Source organism: Monodelphis domestica, chromosome 4 (genome assembly GCF_027887165.1).
Source record: "Monodelphis domestica isolate mMonDom1 chromosome 4, mMonDom1.pri, whole genome shotgun sequence".
NCBI lineage: Eukaryota > Metazoa > Chordata > Mammalia > Didelphimorphia > Didelphidae > Monodelphis > Monodelphis domestica.
Window position 1 is genome coordinate 311091162 of NC_077230.1, and position 20318 is coordinate 311111479.

General features: G+C 35.8%; 1 protein-coding gene across 1 annotated transcript in view; it reads right to left on the bottom strand.

Moving 5' to 3' along the window:
• Positions 1 to 3935: 3935 nt before the first annotated feature.
• The window catches only part of ALG5 (ALG5 dolichyl-phosphate beta-glucosyltransferase), a 59370-nt gene continuing 42987 nt past the window's right edge, over positions 3936 to 20318 (bottom strand). The window contains exons 9-10 of the mRNA XM_007495368.3: positions 10699 to 10784; positions 3936 to 4125 (exon numbers count right to left, since the gene is read on the bottom strand). Coding sequence (XP_007495430.1) covers positions 4010 to 4125; positions 10699 to 10784 — 202 coding nt within the window. The 3' untranslated portion in view covers positions 3936 to 4009. The remainder of the gene's footprint in view (positions 4126 to 10698; positions 10785 to 20318) is intronic.

Below are 20318 nucleotides of genomic sequence, written 5' to 3' on the forward strand. Positions count from 1 at the left end.
ACAGGAAAACAATAGAAAAATGAACTCAGAAGGATTAAAGCTAACATCACATAGCTAGTAGTTAGTAGGTTTAGAACCTGTCTTTTGTGTTTTAGTCTCACTCTTTTCACTGTCTCTGCATGTTACAGTTGGTTATAAGACAACCCAAAATTGTCTGATGGTAGAAGCCATAATAAACCTTAGTCTGAGATTAGATGATGTCAAAACTGACCTTATCCCAAGTCATTTAATTCCAACCATTCACTTCTTAAAAGGAACTGTAACCCAGAACTCAGTGTGGGTAATAGTTGCCAAACAGCACCTGGTCCAGCACCCGAGGCCAGTAAAGAGATTCCCTCTCCCCCAAACAGCACTGAGTGGACAACAGGTGATACACAAAGCTGCTCCCGCCCCAAAAAATTAACACCAATATTCCTTAAGTGACATTACATGGCTATAAATGATAGAACACCATGATCTCAGAAGAAAAACTGAGTAAACCAAAGGACTCAAGATGGTGGGTACCAGTCATGACTCATAAGCAAGAAAGAAATGACATTAAAGGGATTATCCAGGAGATGTAATTTAAGGAGATAGGCTGGTTATGCAGCAAAAACAAGAGAGAATGGATGGATTGCTTGAGTGCTGTAATAGCATTCGAATAATGTTTAAAGGTATTAAAAAGGTCTCCAATATGTTAGGAGACTATGAAAAATTGATGAGGCCATTGATGGGCATGGTGACCTGCACATAATGAGGGATCCTATTTTAAAAAAAAAGATTGGATAATAATCGAAGTATTAAAGGATACTGGCCAGCTACCTTAATCTCTACAAATAATGGCAGAAAACTTGTGCAAGAATCTCTATTTGGTCAAAACATTTGGTGGATGTTAATTACTATTATTTTTAATGACCTTAATTGAACAGTTATTCTCAAAAGGTTTCATGAAATGATTTGTGACTTTTGAAAGAGAAAAATGGCTTTTGTAAAGGGGAAAGGAGAAGCATGTCATCAATGGGGACAATAATGTGTGACCAATGAACACCTTTTTTCTTTTCTAAGATTGTGTGCTTTCTAGGTATTGGCCAACTGTAGTTGTGTGGCAAAGCTTCACTGAGATAATTTTCACTGGCACACTGGCAGTTGCTGGCATCAACACTTCAGTATCCTCCTATCTTTTTTTCTACCTCCCTCTTCTCCATTCTCAGATCCCTGGCTCTCAGGACCCTCATGCTAGTCTTTGGCTAAAGAAAAACTTCCACTATGACACTTAATAGAGGCTTCAAACTCCTTTGACTTTTTTGGTCCTCTCCAAATTGAAATTCCAATTCTGGTAATCCTTAGCTAGTTGTCAGGTAATCTGATAAAAAAAAAATTAACATTAAAGTAAGATTTAACAATGAATATTTGTATTTTAAACTGAAAATCTCTTTTTGAAAAACCTTTCTTTCTGTCTTATAATCAATACTGTGTGTCGGTTTCAAGGCAGAAGAGCAGAGGAAATGAGGATTAAATGACCCCAGGGTCACACAGCTAGGAAGTGTCTGAGGTCACATTTGAAAACAGGACCTCCGTTTCTAGACCTGGCTCTTAATCCAATGGGCCACCTAGATGTCCCCTTAAACTGAAAATCTTTAATTTGGGATAAATTCTTCAGTTTAAAAGACAACCCTTTTCTTCAATTCAGTAACTTAAAACATTCTTTATTCCAAATTAAACAAAAACATTACAATATACAAAAAACAAGAAAGAATTGCATAAGAAACTGAAGTTGTTAGCATTTAAAAAAGTATAAACATGACATTTAATAAGATAGTAAGAAAGTTACTGTTTGCTTTCCTCTGTACTTCCCCCCCTTTTGTACACTAAAACATGTTTTATTGATAAAACTTTTTAGTTAATATATGCCTCTAAAAATTAGTGTAATCTTTAAATTTTAACTTTAATTCCTATTCATGAAATGAATTGAAATCAGCAATTAATCAACTTAAATAGATTAAAAACCTATGAAACCTATTTGCTTACCATAATGATTAAAAAGTTGGAAAGATGAAGGTGATCAACACATAGGCAAATTTAATCAAATTTACAAAAAAGGACACAGGAACATGGAATCTATACACACACATGCATGTATAAATATACATATGTATGTATATATACACACACATATACATGCACATAGATTATGAAGGAATCCTTCAGTAAACCCAGAGGATCAAGCTATCTTTCTGGCTGCAAGGATTGCTAATTTATTTTGGTTACATAGACATTAAGGAATAATGATGCCGTTTTTGGTTATTCAAAGTTTTACATTACTCACAATCCAAGATGCAACCTGGATGAAAGAGGAAGGATATCAAACATAATTAGCATAAGTTAAAGCAGTAGATGTCTTCATCTTGTCTTGTACAGGAATTATTAATTAAGTAGATTCACAGGCATATGACCAACTTCTACTTATTTTTACTACCTGATACAACACAAGAGACAGAACTGTTTTGAATAATTATTTTTTATAAAACCATTACCTTCTTATAATTGAGACTAAGAATTGGTTCCAAGGCAGAAGAGATTTTAAAAATGGCTAGGCAATAGGGGTTAAGTGACTTGCCCAGGATACATAGCTAGGAAGTATCTGACTGAGGTTGAATTTGAACCCAGGAATTCCCATCTCTAGGCTTAGTTCATTAACCTGAGCTACCCAGCTGTCCCTAGATTACTTTATGCAATTTAGATTTATCATGGCACAAGGGTTGATGGAAATGAACAACCTGATAAAAGTATATGAAAAAGTAGACTTCAAAAGCAACATAGCCATAACATCTTTTTGAGAAACTCTGGAAATATATTTAGGAAAAATGCTTTGCATTGACCTAATATTTTCTTGTTCACAGTTTGGGAGAACTATCTAGAGAAGGGCAAGATGTAATACCTTATTTAAGAATTCATACTGATATAAGAATTAGTAAAGCAAAGATAGGAATAATTAGGAAAGGGAAGAATATAATATTCTAATGAAAAATTCAAAAGGACTATGGTCATAGTCTTTAAACATGAGATCTGAATTTTGTCAAGTTATATATAACTAAAATTACTTTTATATTTAGGCAATTAAGATTATTATAAATATAATTAGGGAAACCTTTTACTAAGAATATTTTTAAAATTATGTTGATTTTGTTTTAAACACCTTGAAATGTACTTTATATTTAGTAAGAAAAATTAGGAGAAACTAAATACAGAAAATTGTCACTTATAAAAATTTTCCTCAAAAAATCCCAAGTACTATTGCAATCATTTGTCATAGATTTATTTAAAAATAATATTTTGAGAACAATGAAAATTTTACAATATTACTTCCAAATTACCTTAGCTTAAAACATGTTCTTTTTATACCCTTATTGTCTAAATAACTTTTTTGAGAATATTGCCTTAAAAACAGAAGCTATTAATATGGAAAAAGATATTCAAGATTAGAAGAGCTGATAGCCTTATTATTAGAAAACTAAATCTTATAGCAAAATCTAGAAACTGATACTCTAACAATTCCTAATGAATTTGATTAAAGGAAAGATTTTAATAAACCTTGTGAGACAATAACAATTTATACAAAACTGGAACAAATAAAACTATCTAATTCTTGAAACAGAATTTTGACCATTAGCTTTTCTAAGAAAATTTATTGCAAAACCCCACTTACTATATTTTTTGGCATTTATCTTTAAATACATGATCAAAACCAGCTACATGTAAGAAAACATTTGTGTATGCATAAATATATATGTATACAGTACACGCATGTATATGACAAAGTAATAAGCAAAGAGCTATGTTCAAACATTCACAGTAGAAAATATCCTTACACACCTACTTTTAAAAGTCTTTTGTTCTAATTACCTCCTAAAAGAACTGAAATTATTTGTTTTCTTAAAAAAAAAAGTAGACCAGACTCACAGCTTTATATTAGTTTTATTTAACACTTATGAAATGGCATTGGTGCATATTAATACCCTCCATGAATAACCTAATTTTTTTTCCGCAAGTTTACAAGCTTCCAGATACCAATCAAATATTGAAGTCGTATAAAAAGAAGATCTTTGCCCATCTGTAGCCAGCTCCAAAATGGGACCAGCTTAGAACCTGTAATTATAAGGAGAATTTAAAATAAATTGGCTTAAATAAGAACTGAAGGAAGTGTCAATTTAAAAACCACTAAAAAGTCATGCAAAACTACCTTTCACATCATCTTTCAAGCCTACTTAAATAGTGATCAAACTTTAATAAGCTATATAAAATAACTCTAGAATGTAAAAGCTAGAAATAAAATTAAACTAGGAAGTTTAACTCAGAATCCCACTAGAGTAGGTGGGAAAACACATAGAATACAGGTTTAATAATGATATCTGAAAAGAAAGAGTGTCATATAGTACAAAGAGCACTGGATTGGGAGCTAGAGAACTGGTTTGAATCCTGGCTGTCACTAATTTCTCATTTCTATTTGTGTGACTCAAGCAAAGTCAGTTCTTTGGGTCTCAATGTTTTTCATCTGTAAAATGAAATTGTATTAGGTGATCTCTAAGGTTCCTTCTAAATCCTAAGCTTCCTACCTGTAGTGAGTAAAATTTGACAAAAGGGTAAACTGAGGTAATTCTCCATGTTTATTTGGGGTAAATAGTCTGATAATAAAAGGGTCAATGGCTTACCTCTATTTGGGCCAAAATCCAGAACAAGGGCATTAAAGATCTTTTAAATTTAGCTGTGTCTTCGTTCTGATTGGCCTGATATCATTTGGCCCTCTCTTAGCAAACTTAAGGCAGTTCTGGTTGATAGATAGGTTAGCCTTTAGGTGTGGATGATCATGTTCCTCTCTAACACTTAAAGCAGTGATGGAGAACATTTTAAAGGCTGAGTGCCCAAAATGCAACCCTTGTGCCACATGTGAGCCCACCACCTTACTTCAGACAGGGGAGGGAGGAAGCACTTCCATTGAATTGCTGGGCAGAGAGCAGGTGATGGGAGAAATGTCCTCAAGTGTGCAGAAAGGGGAAAAGGAACAGCCCCCTCTCGCATATTCTGACACATGTGCCATAGATTTGCAAACACAGACTTAAAGAATGCTAATTGCTTCATGAGACCCAGTTACCTCTAACAATCTTGGCTCAATGGGGGCAACCCCTAACCTTGATTAGAAAGCAAGGTAAGGGACAGGTAGGTAGCTCAGGATGGAGAATCAGGTCTGGAGATAAAAGATGGGTTCTGGCTTTAAATATGGCCTTGGCCACTTCCTACCTATGTGAACCTGGGCAAGTCATTTAATCCCAATTGCTAAGTCCTTACTGCTCTTCTGCCTTAGAACTAATACTCAGAATTGAGTCTAAACAGAGGGTAAGGACTTTAAGGAAAAAAAAGGAGAGAAAGTAAGGGCAAGAAGACTTCTCTGGATGGGCATAGCTGGTTCTCTGTCTACAGGGACAACAAAATCTAGGGTCTCTTTTGGGAAGTGCCCAGCTCAAGCTGGTAAATGAGCAGATGCCTTGGGGGCTAGGAGTCATCATACCCTTCAGAAACTGCCTGCCCTTCAGAAGTGGGGGTCTGACAAAAATTAGGAAACATGTGGATCACAAAGTAATATTGGGCATTAAATAATGTGGCATAACTATCAGGCTAGACCACAGATCGTCATACTATAAATAATTTAACTGCTTGAAGCTACACTGTATAGCTTGTCCATTATTAACTATTATTAGTTCTATATTTATACATGTGCAATTTGAGGAAAAGTAGAAAAAATGTTATTACCAAGTCCATTTCACTATCATTATAATTCATGTTTAAAGCATGCCTTATCCCACTACTATAAACTTATGTAGCAGCTTCTATAAAAACTCAAGGAGCACAAGGAGCTCTGGACATGACAATCTCATTCTATATAATTTATGAGTTATCTGTTATTTCCATTTTATAAATGAGAAAATCAAGGCACCTAAAATTAAAGTGTGATGCAATTAATTAACTGTCCAAGGAATGCATGTGGGTAAAGACATTTATAGGATCTCCTGCCAGTCCCAGAAATATTATTTTTTGTTTAGAGGTAGGAGGGTACATGGAAGTGGCAGATGTTCATACACAGCTTTCTCTTTCATTTGATCAGCAAGAAGAGTCCCTGATTATGTATTTTCCTAGGCCAAGAGGGAACAGCAATAGTTCTTATGCATACATGGCAGAAGGAGATGTGTTTGCCCACTGGCCTGAGAGATTAGTTTTTGAGCAATGTTCCTGATCCACAGCTTCCTAATTAGAGGATCCAGCCTTGTACCAGAAAACGGAGATTTTCTTGGATACTCCCAGTTATGCATATTACCTGATATGAAATTTGAATCTGTTTCTCTAAAAACTACTATCCCCAGCAAAAACTATGATTCCCAGAACCACACTCACTTCCTGCCATTACATGCTGATGTAGACAGGATATAAATTGGATGGAATTCCACGTTTGGCTCTATTTTTCCCTCCTGTGGTGGTTTTGTTGGAGCGGGGATTTTTGAGCAGGTAGAAAAACTTAAGTCACGTGGTTCTATTTTTGTCAGTTAATAAACTTTATAAAAAATAATACTTAAAGTATTCAACATTAATTTTAACTATTACATTTATGGTGACCAGAAGTGGGGTGCAGAAATCCTTAATTCTCTCTGAGTAGATTAGTTTGAAAACAAAAAAAAAAACATTTCTCCTGCCATGGCTCCCTCCCCCGCAAGCCCCCTGCCCTGAACTCTTTAGAGAGCTCCGAGAGAACTCTGATGGAGTTGCTGCCAGTTGTTGGTGATCCTGCCTCCTGCTGCTAACTCACTCAGGTGGTCCCAGCCGCCTGCTCCTGCCTGCCTCCCTCCCTGCCTGAGTGGTCCTTGAGGAGCCTGCTTCTGCTGCTTCTGCTTCTCCTGCTGCTGCTGTTGTTGCTGCTGATTAGAGCAGCTCTCCAAAGACTTGGAAAATATTAAATCCCTCTTTCCCTTACATTGCCAACAGCTGAGTGCTTGCTAGCTGCTTGCCTTGGAAGTCTGGGTTAGCTTCCTTAGGCAATCCCTCTTAACTCCCTGTCCATGTGGCAGGGGAAGCAAGCTGCCCCCCTGGCATTCTACCCTTGGAAGAAGGGGAAGGAAGGTTACTCTTCCAAACAAGAAGGAGAATTGCAAGCATGGCCCACTCTATGAAAGAGCAGTACATTACCTATCTCAAACAGTTTCCAGTTTTAGGATGTTTTTTCTTCCTACCAACACTCCTGGGTATACTGGTCCTTGCAATCAGCTGCCCAGTCTCTACAATACATCCAAAATGAGATTCCTCCACACTATGTTCAGCAAGGAATTCTCCCTCACTATGGGAGATCCCAGAGGTGTGACAAAAGGAACTTAAATAGATGATTCTGGGGAGGAGAAAGAACCTTATAGAGTCTGGAGGTGACATTTTTAAGCCTTTTTAGACTGCACTGTTTTATGGAAATCTCAATATCAGAAATAGAAAAACGGACTCTTGAATTCAGTGCCTGTATCCTGTCACATATACTGTAGTTGCTGATTGCTTGTTTTAAGATTTTCTTTTGTTTGTTAAGTTCTGTTATACTATGTCACTTTAAGCTACTGGGTTTTGACAATTAGTTATATATGTGGTTATATACTCTTTGTTTGTACTGCCCCATATGACTGGACTAGAGAAAATGCCATTGTAAAAATCCAGAAAATTTTAATGATCTAAAAAAATTTTTTTAAATTAAATTGATTTTAAAAGGCCTTATGGAATGAAGTTTCTATATTCCCCACCTCTGCATTTATAAAAATATAGTGGATGAGAAGTATAAATGTCTCATCTGGAAGGTGGAAAAGTTTTTCTAAAGGGCATGGTACCCCTAAACATTACTTTCTCACCTCTGCATTTATAAAAATCTGAAGTGATTTTCATTATTGTAGTCCTTGCCTCCAAAATACAATGGATGGGACATATAAAAGACATTCCTTTAGAGCTGGTACAGTCTCATGCCAAAGGAGGGAGAAACGAGAGGTGGGTAAGTTAACGGGTGTGGTACCCCTAAATGGCCTCCAAGAGGGAGCATGTCAGCCAAGATTGAAAGCCATGAGCTTTAGTGGCTACCTGAGTTGATCCATGTGTTTGTAAGCATCCTCCTCAGGGGGCATTGTATAATAGTCATAAAATTCTAGTTTTATAAAAGTTTTTCTTGTTTGAGAGTAATTTTAGGATAAGAAACTTGCTACCTCCCAGAATCAAGAAGATAAATTGCTTGAAGAAAAGCACCATGGAGATGCCTGCAGAAACCTCACACTGCACCAAGAGATCCAGAATGAAGTTTGGGTTGTAGTGAAATTGAACTGTGGGGGGCTGTAAGACATTTATTTTGTATGCATACTCTTATGCCAAAGGGGACTGCCCCCAATTGGCTTTTTGTCAATGCAGCTAGCAATCACTGGTTTTGTTCTCTTTCCCTTTTATCCACAAATTATTGTAATTTATAAATTGGTTATGTTTACAAGATTCATTGGGGGAAACTAGTCTTCCAAAGGATCTCAGGGAGAATTTTGAAATTAGAATCTATTATCCTAAAAACTACTATCCCCAGCAAAAACTATGATTCCCAGAACCACACTCACTTCCTGTCATTATGTACCGAGGTAGATAAGATATAAATTGGGTGGAGTTCCATGTCTAGCTCTCTTTTTCCTTCCTGTGGTGGTTTTGGTGGAGTGGGGATTTTTGAACAGGTAGAAAAACTTAGTCAGGTGGTTCTATTTTTGTCAAATAATAAACTTTATTAAAAAAATAATACTTAAAGTATTCAACATTAATTTAAACTATTACACAGGAAATCAACTCCAAGTTTAAGAGTTCCAAAATCTAGCTTTGAGAGAAAGGAAGATTGCCAATGTGCTGGTGGCTGGTATAGCTATGGGGCAACAAAGAGCTAAGGCAACAAAGAGGGAAGCACAAGGCCAGCATTTAGTCCCCTTCCATTACTATGTGATATCTGGATTGCACAAGTAGAAGTGGAAGGGGGCTGATATTCCAGGAACTATTTTCTCAGTAACAGAATACAAGAGGGGATCCTATGTGTCTAGAAAAGATATTGGAGAATCCTGTTAGAACATTAAAGATTCACTAGAATGCTGAAGTATTGCCCTGTTGGCAACCCCTAGTTTGGGTCCTTTGGAGGAGAAACTATTTTGAGTGCTTTCTCTATTTTCCGGCTTCTGTGAGTCCTTTGCATCTTTTGTATTTTCTGTAGGGTGAAATAAAGGCTGTTCCATATTTGTTCTATTACCTTGTGTGCTTGTATGGAAGTTGGAGATCCTTTTTACCCACATGTGTGGAAAGGCAGACATGAACTATATGCAGACATTTCTCAGTATGACTTCTACATGGAGGCAGAAGTGCCCTCAGTGCTTAGCACTGTTTGGCCTTTAATAAATGCTCACTGCATTGAATTGAAGACAAAAGCATGAACAATGAAAACATACCTCTGCTTCTCCATGCTCTAAGACATAGGGATTAGTTCAAACCCTAAATAAATTAATGCATCCTTTCAAGAATAGCCTGGAGAAATATAGACTGATTCTGGAACATCTACAGTCTGAAAAACTTTGGGAAGCCTGGATTAATTCTTAGACTGAGTAAACCTTCTAGATGTGGAATTAACCTGAAGGTCAGGTAAGATATCCTTTTGGAAATGACAGGAATAGAACAAGGAGAAAGGTAACATTCATTTGGGCATTCATTCACTTGGTTTTGTTTTATAAGCTTTAAAGGAGATACAGCTTACAAAGCAAGTTAACGTCAGAACTAGAGCCAAGCCAAAGACATACTTATAATTACCTCTTGTATATAGTTATACATTAATCTAATAGCAGCCCAGCCTGGCACTCTGTCTGGTAAATGGCATACAATTATAAACAAAATCACTATAGCCCAGAATATTTATGGACCAAGAGGCAGTATAAGGTTTAGTGGCTAGAAGGCTGCCCCCAGAGTCAAAACTACTTGGGCTAAAATCCCTTTTAACAAATCCTGGCTATAGGGTCCTGGGAGAAATTATTAACCTTTACATTGTCTCACAAAACTTTCTAATCTTATAAATCGTAGAACAGTTTCAGACCTGCATGGATAAAAGGCAGTTTCTTCAATCAAGTGCTCCTTATATTAATGCTATCATAGGGCTAGGAAGAGACACAAAACACATTTTTTCCCCTCCAGATATACAACATATATGAAGAGAAAAATAAATGGTTTTAATAGCTATTAAATTATATATGGAATATATAAATTTTATATATATACACATATATAAAACAGGCCTGCAGGTTTATTCATTTTTTAAAAGATACCCATTAAATATCTGTAGAGTGGGTCAAATGAAAATAATGCAAACAAACAGCAAATCCTCAAACATTCTAAGTTATTCTGTTAATTTTTGACAAGCATGGCACATTTTCTGGTACCTATTAAGTGAGTTTCTGGATTAAAATAGGGGAATTCTTTCACCATATAAGGGAGAAAATTTTGAGAAATTGTGGTAGAAAGGATATGAGTTGATCCATTTATATAGAAAGCTGACCAGACCCAAATAGCAACAAGGAAAGGAGAGGCCTTAAAAAATCTGTTTTGACTTGGGCTAACTTAAGATCATTTGTCATATGAATAATATATACTTACCTTCAATTTCAGTCCAGTTGACAGCAATTTCCGCTATTGGAATTTTAAAAAATTGCGCAATATAAAGAAGTTCTACATCAAATGCCCTGAAACAGATACATTTTTTAAAAAGTAAGTTGGTTTGTAATTAGATCTCTGACATGGCATAATTAAAATCAGCTTGTTTAGCAGTTGTACAATTTATATGGTTGCTCTGAAGGTCAGATCCATAAACAGTGAAAATTAATAAAAAGACAAGCTATGAAGAGGACAAAATAACTTAAGGATATAACTGAGATTCAAATAAGGAGAAATGGAGAGTACTGAGTAGAAATTGGAGCATTTGGAAAATTTGGTGGAGTTTTAAGCCCAGCCCTGTTTTTTTAAAGAGTGTTTTACTCTAAAGCATTGAGGGAAAATGGCTGTTAATCCTAACTTGAACATATTTTAAGAGCTGAGAGCTTTTTACAATGTTTGATCCACAACCTAATATGGAGGTAATGACATTAGTCTCAAAGAAGTTCCCAAACAGAAAGTTCACAGCCTGTACATACTTGGATAATTTCTGCCACCACTACCCAGGGAATCAAGATTTCTCTCCAAAGGTCATGATTGTGGGTTCCCTCTCTGATGGTATTGTTTCTTCTATTATGGCAGCCAGGTGGTTCAATGAATGGAGCACTAAGCCTGGAGTAAGGAAGGCCTGAGTTCAAATTCAGTTACAACCCTTTTCTAGCTGTGTGACCCTGGGCAAATCACTTAAGCTCTGTCTCAGTTTCCTTCACTGTAAAATGGCAATGATTAATATCACCCATCTCATATTGTGTGAGAGCCAAATGAGATAGTATTCATAAAGCACTCAGCATAGTGGTTAGTTAATTCACTTAACCTTTCTGCTACTGTATATCTGTAGTATAGCACACACACAGATATTGACTGTAAATGTGAGTAGGTCTTTGGATGTAACTGTACAGATAGGTAATCATAAGGTCAGAAATGAATACATCAATGAGATTTTTATGGATATCTCTCATCCCTTTCTAGTTTGCCATTATTTCTCCAACCATGGTGAAACTTTCTCGAAGCTTTTCTATTTGTAGAGGAAGAAATGGAAAATGACACTCAGTTAACACTGACTCTCAAAGTGTTTCCTTGCATTTTGCCACCGAATTTCTCCTGTTCCTATAGGAAAGCCTATAGAAAAAAAAAAACAAATAAAAGAGTATTCTCTGCTGTTCCTTACTTCTTCTGCACATTAAAAAAAAATTAAAGTTCTCTACAAGAAACAGGTTTCTTCTCATCTCTACTTTCTTATATTCGCATGAGTGGCATAAGCCTATGCCTATCCTCTTTTAAGTCTCAGTACATATTTAAAAAAATAAAGCTATCTTTTATAACTCTGGCCTAGAAAGATTGGTTTTAGTCTCAATTCACATGATTTGGAGAGAGGTGTCCCTCTCTCCCCTTTAAGATTCTTGCCCCTCCCTTCCCTTCTTAAATTCTAATTATGTAACTAGCCCCCAAATTGAGGTAGTTGGATAATTTGGGATAAAAGTTATTTTAAGCTTACTTAATGCCTTTTCTTATTCTAATTAAATATTTAGGTAAGAAGATAGAACCATCTAAAAAGAGGGTTCATTGTGTTTTCCAAAAGAAAATACAAAACTTGTTAAATAGGATTGATAATCCTGAAGGAAGGAAAATCAAAATTAAGCCTTATGTTTAACCCTGACCTCTCTCTATTATTCCTCTGTTTTCTATTTCATAAGAGTATACTACCAGAACTGTCAGTTGTTAGGCTGAGATACTTTCTTATACCTGAATAACTTGAAAAAGATTTTCAATATTAAATAACTTTCTAAGTCCTGAATTGTGCAAGCACTTAAGACAAATCTATAAATAAAAAGTGATTTCATTCAAGATTTATACAAACTAAAAAGGTTAAGAGGAGAGCTCATTGGCTGGAAATCACCTCATTAAAAAATCAAACTATGCCTGATATTTTTTTATTTCTTTGTTATTAGAAGTACCATGCCATAGCAAAAGCGGAAAAGCAAAAAGTGTTGGGGGTGGGGTCTAGCAGTAGGGATGTTTTGGTTTAAGTCCTTCCTCTGACACACACTGGTATGGCCCTCAACAAGTAACTTCACCTTTCAATATCCTAGGAAACTCTTTAAGTTGTGGAACAGATGTAATCTGCCTTGGTGGCTATTCTTTGGCAGGAATTTCTTATGACGAAGGCAATCATGGGGCTGGAGTAAAAATTTTTTTTTTAATTCCAGCTTCAAATTAATGTGGGATTTTTGGGAATCCAAAGAAAGATCGTGAAAATAATCACATTTCCACACATAATGAACTTTCTTTTTTTAGTAAGGTACATGGTATTACCAGAATAAAAATGCTTTTATTCATTTGGCAAAAACTGCTGGGAAACCTAGAAATATGGTAGAAATTAAGCTTAGACCATATATGAAAAAACTTCCAAAAAAACAAATGACTAAATGTTAAAAAGATCCCATTTTTTTTAAAATGGAGGTAAGGAGAAAAAGGTACCTTTCACAACTATGATTGGGAAAGATTTCTTAAGTTAATAAGAGATAGGGATAATCATAGAAGGTAAAATTTGCAATTTTCATTATATAAAATTAAAAAAAAACTTTTGCATAAACAAAATCAATGTAGCTAAAATTATAATAAAAGTCACTAACTAGGAAAAAAGCATAGAAAATATTTTTGATAAAGGCCTGATTTTCAACAGAGAGAACTGACACAAAGTTAAGAAAAAGAGCCATTCCTACAAGAGAAATGTGGTAAAAGGATATGAATAGGTAATTTTCAAAAGAAGAAATGGAACCATATAAAAGAATTCTGTAAAAAAATTCCAAATAATAAAATAAATGCAAATTAAAAGAATGTTTAGGTTTGACCTCACATCAGATGACAAAAGATGAAAATTGAAAATGTTAAAAGGGCTTCAGGAGAACCAGAATATCAATGAACCGTTGGGAGGGATATTGGCAAAGCTGCTCTCAGAACTGTCTTAATAGGAAATATATACCTATTGAGGTTAAGGAAACTGTCAGGAAAAAAATATATATTTCAAATATTCCATTTTCAAAGACACAAATGTGGCAACATAAAACTTTAACATTTAGTTAGAAAGCATTTGGCAACAATATGTTTCTGATGAATTTTATTTTTCCCATTAACCATATTTCACTCATTGCAATTCTGAAAGCATAAAGAAGTCTACTATGTCTGTATTAATCAACCAACAAGCAATTATTAAGAGCTTACTATGCATCATCTCACCATACTTAGTCAATGGAGACATAAAGAAAAAAAAAATGGAACAATTCCCTAACAAAAATATTATCAAGGGAAATAACCTGTACATATAAAAACTTAAGTAGAATAAATATAAAAAGAATATCTAAAAATAAGTTCAAGGTAGAGAGATGTGACAAAATTAACAACAAAGGTAAATTGAGGTATAGAGTTCTGAGTAGAATCAGTTTATTAACAGTGACACATATAAGTGTTAAAAAAAAGTCAGTAAATCCAGTGACTTTAATGAGGAGGGAAACCACAACAAAGAAGGGGTCTTAATAGACCTGGAAAAAAAAGTGATGGTTTATAGGTCTGGAGCAGAAACAGTTCGATTGGCTATATTAAGAAAGGTGGGTGGGAGGCGGAGTCAAGATGGTGGCTTAGAAGCAGCAAAAGTTCAGACCTCTGAAAACCCTTCCTTACCAATCACAAACTGAATGCTCCTAGGGGACTGAAATTCAAACTTAACAAGAGGACAGAGATGGGGACCCCTCCTTCTGGACTCAATTCAAAAGGTACACCCCCCCCAAAAGCCAGAATCCGAGAACACTCGGGTCTAAGGGGAAGGCAGAAGGAAGGTCCCAGGACCCCTCCCCCCTAATCCAGAGTGCTGGGCCCCCAGCGGTAGCGGGAACCTCTGGGCAGGCAAAGGTGCTGGTCTGGAGGATGTACCTTGAGAGCAACCTGGGCCAAGCTCAGAGCGTCCAACACAGGCGGCAGGGAAGCAGCCAGAGAGAGACCGAGGAGTCTGCAGCCCCATGGCTGGGTCCTTCCATCTGGCTCCAGTCTCACCAGAGGTTTTGGCCTCTGGGCATATCCAGACCAACCCAGTTGAACATAATCCCATCAGGAGCCCTCAGAGCTCAGGGAGGCCAGGACCCCTCCCCCCTAGAGTGCAGGGGCTCCCGCAAGGACAGGAACCTCTGGGCAGCAAAGGCACTGGCATACCTTGCTGATAGTGCTGTGCCAGGCTCAGAGCATGGAAGGCAGGCAGCGGAGAAGCAGCTGGAGAGAACTGGAGAGAGCCTGGGCAGCTCCAGACTTCCAGGAGTCTTAGGCCTCAGAGCACATACAGCCCAACCCAGTTGAACTTAATCTGATCAAAATCCTCCAGAGGATAGGGAAGCAAATATTCCTCCCCCAGAGACTGTACCAAGAGATCTAACAAAGCTCCAAGAGGAGCAAGAGCACAGACAAATACAGGGAGCAAAAAAAGGGGTAAACACGAGCAAACAACAGAAAAATAAGAAAGAAATTACAATAGATAGCTTCTGTACAGGTAACGAGCAAAGAGCGAATGAAAGAGGGGGAGGGATCAGCAAAAGAAAAATCAGAAATCCCAGCGAATTAGATACAGGCTTTGGAAGAACTCAAAATGCAATTCAAAACACAATTAAGAGAGGCTGAAGACAATTGGGAAAAGAACTTAAAAACTAAGATAAATCAACTGGAAACAGAAAATAGTGTCTTGATAGTCAAAGTCTACCAGCTGGAAAATGAGGCAAAGGAGATGAAAGATGAGGTGAAGAAGATGAAAGATGAGAAAAAGGAGAAGACGAGGTAAAGAGGATGAAAGATGACCTACAAAGAAAATCAAACCAGAAGAAAAAGGATGACCAAAAAGCCAGGGATGAAATCCAGTCTTTACGAACCAGAATACAACAACTAGAATTAAGTGACCTCACAAGACAACAGGACACTATAAAACAAAACCAAAAGAATGAAAAAATTGAGGAAAATATGAAGCATCTCATTCACAAAATAGAGGATTTAGAAAATCGTTCAAGGAGAGACAATTTAAGAATCATTGGTCTACCAGCAGACCATGACAAAAGAAAAAGCCTGGACATCATACTACAGGAAATTATTCAAGAAAACTGCACCGATATCCTAGAACAAGAGGGAAAAGTGGAGATTGATAGAATCCACAGATCACCTCCTGTACTTAATCCCCAACTGACAACACCCAGGAATGTTATAACCAAATTCAAGAACTATCAGACCAAAGAAAAGATATTACAAGCTGACAAGAAGAAGTCATTCAGATACCATGGAACCACAGTGAATAACACAGGATTTGGTTGCATCCATACTGAAAAACCGAAAAGCATGGAATGATATTCCGGAAAGCAAGGGAACTAAGTCTACAACAAAAAATCAACTACCCAGCAAAATTGACTATATTCTTACAGGGGAAAGTATGGTCATTCAACAAAATAGAAGAATTCCAAGAATTCGTAAAGAAAAGACCACACCTGAAAAGAAAATTTGATGTCCAAACACAGAAATCAAGAGAATCATCAAAAGGTAATTAAAAAAGAGGAAAAAAAGAAAAACAACAAAAAAAATTTTAAGAGACTCAAAAAGTTAAAATGATATGTATCCCTATAAGAAAAGAGGTCATTGGTAACTCTTAAAAACTGTTATTACCTGGGCAGGAAAAAGAAGTACATTTAGAGGGAACAGTGACGAACTGTATAGGATGAAAGGACAAGACATAAATAGGTATAGAGATATACTCATGCATACACATGTGTATGTGTGTAATATATATACACACATATATATAACTAGAGCTAAAAAAAGGTTAATATTAAAAGAAATGGGAAAAGAAACAAATGGGGATAAATCTATATGTCACAAAGAAACTCATGGTGGGAGGGGGGAGAACATCAATACACTGGAAGGGCAAAGAGGTTGGAGATAGGAAATACTCAACTCTTACATGCTTTGAAATTGACCCAAAGAAGGAAGAACAATCCAATCCATTGGGGAAGAGAATAGATTTGTGCCCTATAGGGGAGTAGAAGGGTAACAAACGGACTGGTGGGGAGGGAAGCAGTAGAAAGGAGGGGGGGTTAATTTTAGAAAGACTACACAGAAAATAAGTGGGGGGAATAAGAAGGGAGGGGGGTAGAAAAGGAAGTAAAATAAGGGTGGAAACTAGGGGGACTGATTAGAAACAAACATTGGTATAGAAAAAAATAGTGAAAGAAGAAAAGGCAGAACCAGAAGTAGAAATCAAAATGCTGGGAAATACACAGCTAGTAATCATAACTCTGAATGTGAATGAAATGAACTCACCCATAAAATGCAAGCGAATAGCAGAGTGGATTAGAATCCAAAACCCTACCATATGCTGTCTACAAGAAACACACATGAGGAAAGTAGATACGCATAGGGTGAAAGTAAGAGGGTGGAGCCAAATCTATTGGGCATCAAATTGATAAAAAGAAGGTAGGAGTCGCAATAATGATATCCGACAAAGCCAAAGTAAAAATAAATCTAGTTAAAAGAGATACGGAAGGTAATTACATCCTGATAAAAGGCAGTATAGACAATGAGGAAATATCTGTACTCAACATGTATGCACCAAATGGCATAGCATTCTAATTTCTAAAGGAGAAACTAGAGGAGCTCAAGGATGAAATTGATAGAAAAACTATACTAGTGGGAGACCTGAACCTTCCTCTATCCAAACTAGACAAATCAAACCAAAAAATAAATAAGAAAGAGGTAAGAGAAGTGAATGAAATCTTAGAAAAATTAGTTAGTAGACATATGGAGAAAAATAAATAGGGACAAAAAGGAATATACCTTCTTTTCAGCAGCACATGGTACATTCACAAAAATTGACCATGTATTAGGGTATAAAAACATTGCAAACAAGTGCAAAAGAGCAGAAATAATAAATGCAACTTTCTCAGATGACAATGCAATGAAAATAATAATTAGTAAGGGAACATGGAGAGGTATATAAAAAATTAATTGGAAATTAAACAATATGATTCTCCAAAACCAGTTAGTTAAAGAATAAATCGTAGAAACAATTAATAACATCATTGAAGAAAATGACAGTGATGAGACATCCTTTCAAAACCTATGGGATGGATGCAGCCAAAGCAGTACTCAGGGGGGAAATTTATATCCTTGAGTTCATATATTAACAAATTAAGAAGGGCAGAGGTCAATGAATTGGGCATGCAAATTAAAAAATTAGAAAGTGAACAAATTAAAAATCCTCAGATGAAGACTAAATTAGAGATCCTAAAACTCAAAGGAGAAATTAATAAAATTGAAAGTCAAAGAACTATTGATTTAATAAATAAGACTAGAAGCTGGTACTTTGAAAAAACAAATAAAACAGACAAAGTACTTGTCAGTCTAATTAAAAAAAGGAAAGGAAAAAACCAAATTGGCAATATCCAAGATGAAAAAGGAGACCTCACCTCTAATGAAGAGGAAATTAAGGCAATCATTAAAAACCTACTATGCCCAATTATATAGCAACAAATATGGCAATCTAGGTGATATGGATGAATACTTAAAAAAATATAAATTGCCTAGACTAAAAGAGGAAAAAATAAATTACCTAAACAACCCTATATCAGAAAAAGAAATTGAACAAGCCATCAAAGAACTCCCTAAGAAAAAATCCCCAGGTCCAGATGGATTCACAAATGAATTCTATCAAACATTCAAAGAATAACTAATCCCAATATTAAACAAACTATTTGACAGAATAAGCCAAGAAGGAGTTCTACCAAATTCATTTTACGACACAAACATGGTACTGATCCCAAAGTCAGGCAGGTCAAAAGCAGAGAAAGAAAACTATAGACCAATCTCCCTGATGAATATAGATGCAAAAATCTTAAATAGGATACTAGCAAAAAGACTACAGCAAGTCATCATAAGGGTTATCCACTATGACCAGGCAGGATTCATACCAGGAATGCAAGGATGGTTCAATATTAGGAAAACCATCCACATAATTGACCATATTAACAAGCAAACTGACAAAAATCACATGATTATCTCAATAGATGCAGAAAAAGCCTTTGATAAAATACAACACCCACTCCTATTGAAAACAGTATAATGTATAGGAATAGAAAGGCCTATCCTAAAAATAATAAACAGTATATATCTAAAACCATCAGCAAACATCATCTGCAATGGGGATAAATTAGAAGCCTTCCCAATAAGATCAGGAGTAAAACAAGGATGCCCATTATCACCTCTATTATTTAACATTGTACAAGAAACACTAGCAGTGGCAATTAGAGAAGAAAAAGAAATTGAAGGTATTAAAATTGGCAATGAGGAGACCAAGCTATCACTCTTTGTGGATGATATGATGGTTTACTTAAAGAATCCTAGAGAATCAACCAAAAAGTTACTCGAAATAATCAACAACTTTAGCAAAGTTGCAGGATACAAAATAAACCCGCATAAGTCATCAGCATTTCTATATATCTCCTATCCATCTCAGCAGCAAGAATTAGAAAGAGAAATATCATTTAAAATCACCCTAGACAATATAAAATACTTAGGAATCTATCTGCCAAGACAAACACAGGAACTATACGAACACAACTTCAAAACACTCTCCACACAGTTAAAACTAGATCTAAAACAATTGGAAAAACATTGATTGCTCATGGGTGGGATGAGCTAACATAATAAAAATGACAATCCTATCCAAATTAATTTACTTATTTAGTGCCATACCCATTGAACTACCAAAAAACTTCTTTACTGAATTAGAAAAAAACCATAACTAAGTTCATTTGGAAGAACAAAAGATTAAGGATATCCAGGGAAATCATGAAAAAAAATGCAAAGGAAGGAGGACTTGCAGTCCCAGATCTCAAACTATACTATAAAGCAGTGGTCATCAAAACAATTTGGTACTGGCTAAGAGACAGAAAGGAGGATCAGTGGAATAGACATGGGGTAAATGACCTCAGCAAGACAGTCTATGACAAACCCAAAGACCTCAGGTTTTTGGACAAAAATCCACTATTTGATAAAAACTGCTGGGAAAATTGGAAGACAGTATCGGAGAGATTAGGTTTGGATTAATACCTCACACCCTACACCAAGATAAATTTAGAATGAGTGAATGACTTGAACATAAAGAAGGAAACTATAAGTACATTAGGTGAACACAGAATAGTATACATGTCAGACCTTTGGGAAGGGAAAGATTTTAAAACCAAGCAAGACTTAGTCACAAAATGTAAAATAAATAATTTTGACTACATCAAATTAAAAAGGTTTTGTACAAACAAAACCAATGTAACTAAAATCAGAAGGGAAGCAACAAATTGGGAAACAATCTTCATAAAAACCTCTGACAAAGGTTTAATTACTCAAATTTACAAAGAGCTAAATCAATTGTACAAAAAATCAAGCCATTCTCCAATTGATAAATGGGCAAGGGACATGAATAGGCAGTTTTCAGCCAAAGAAATCAAAACTATTAATAAGCACATGAAAAAAGTGTTCTAAATCTCTTATAATCA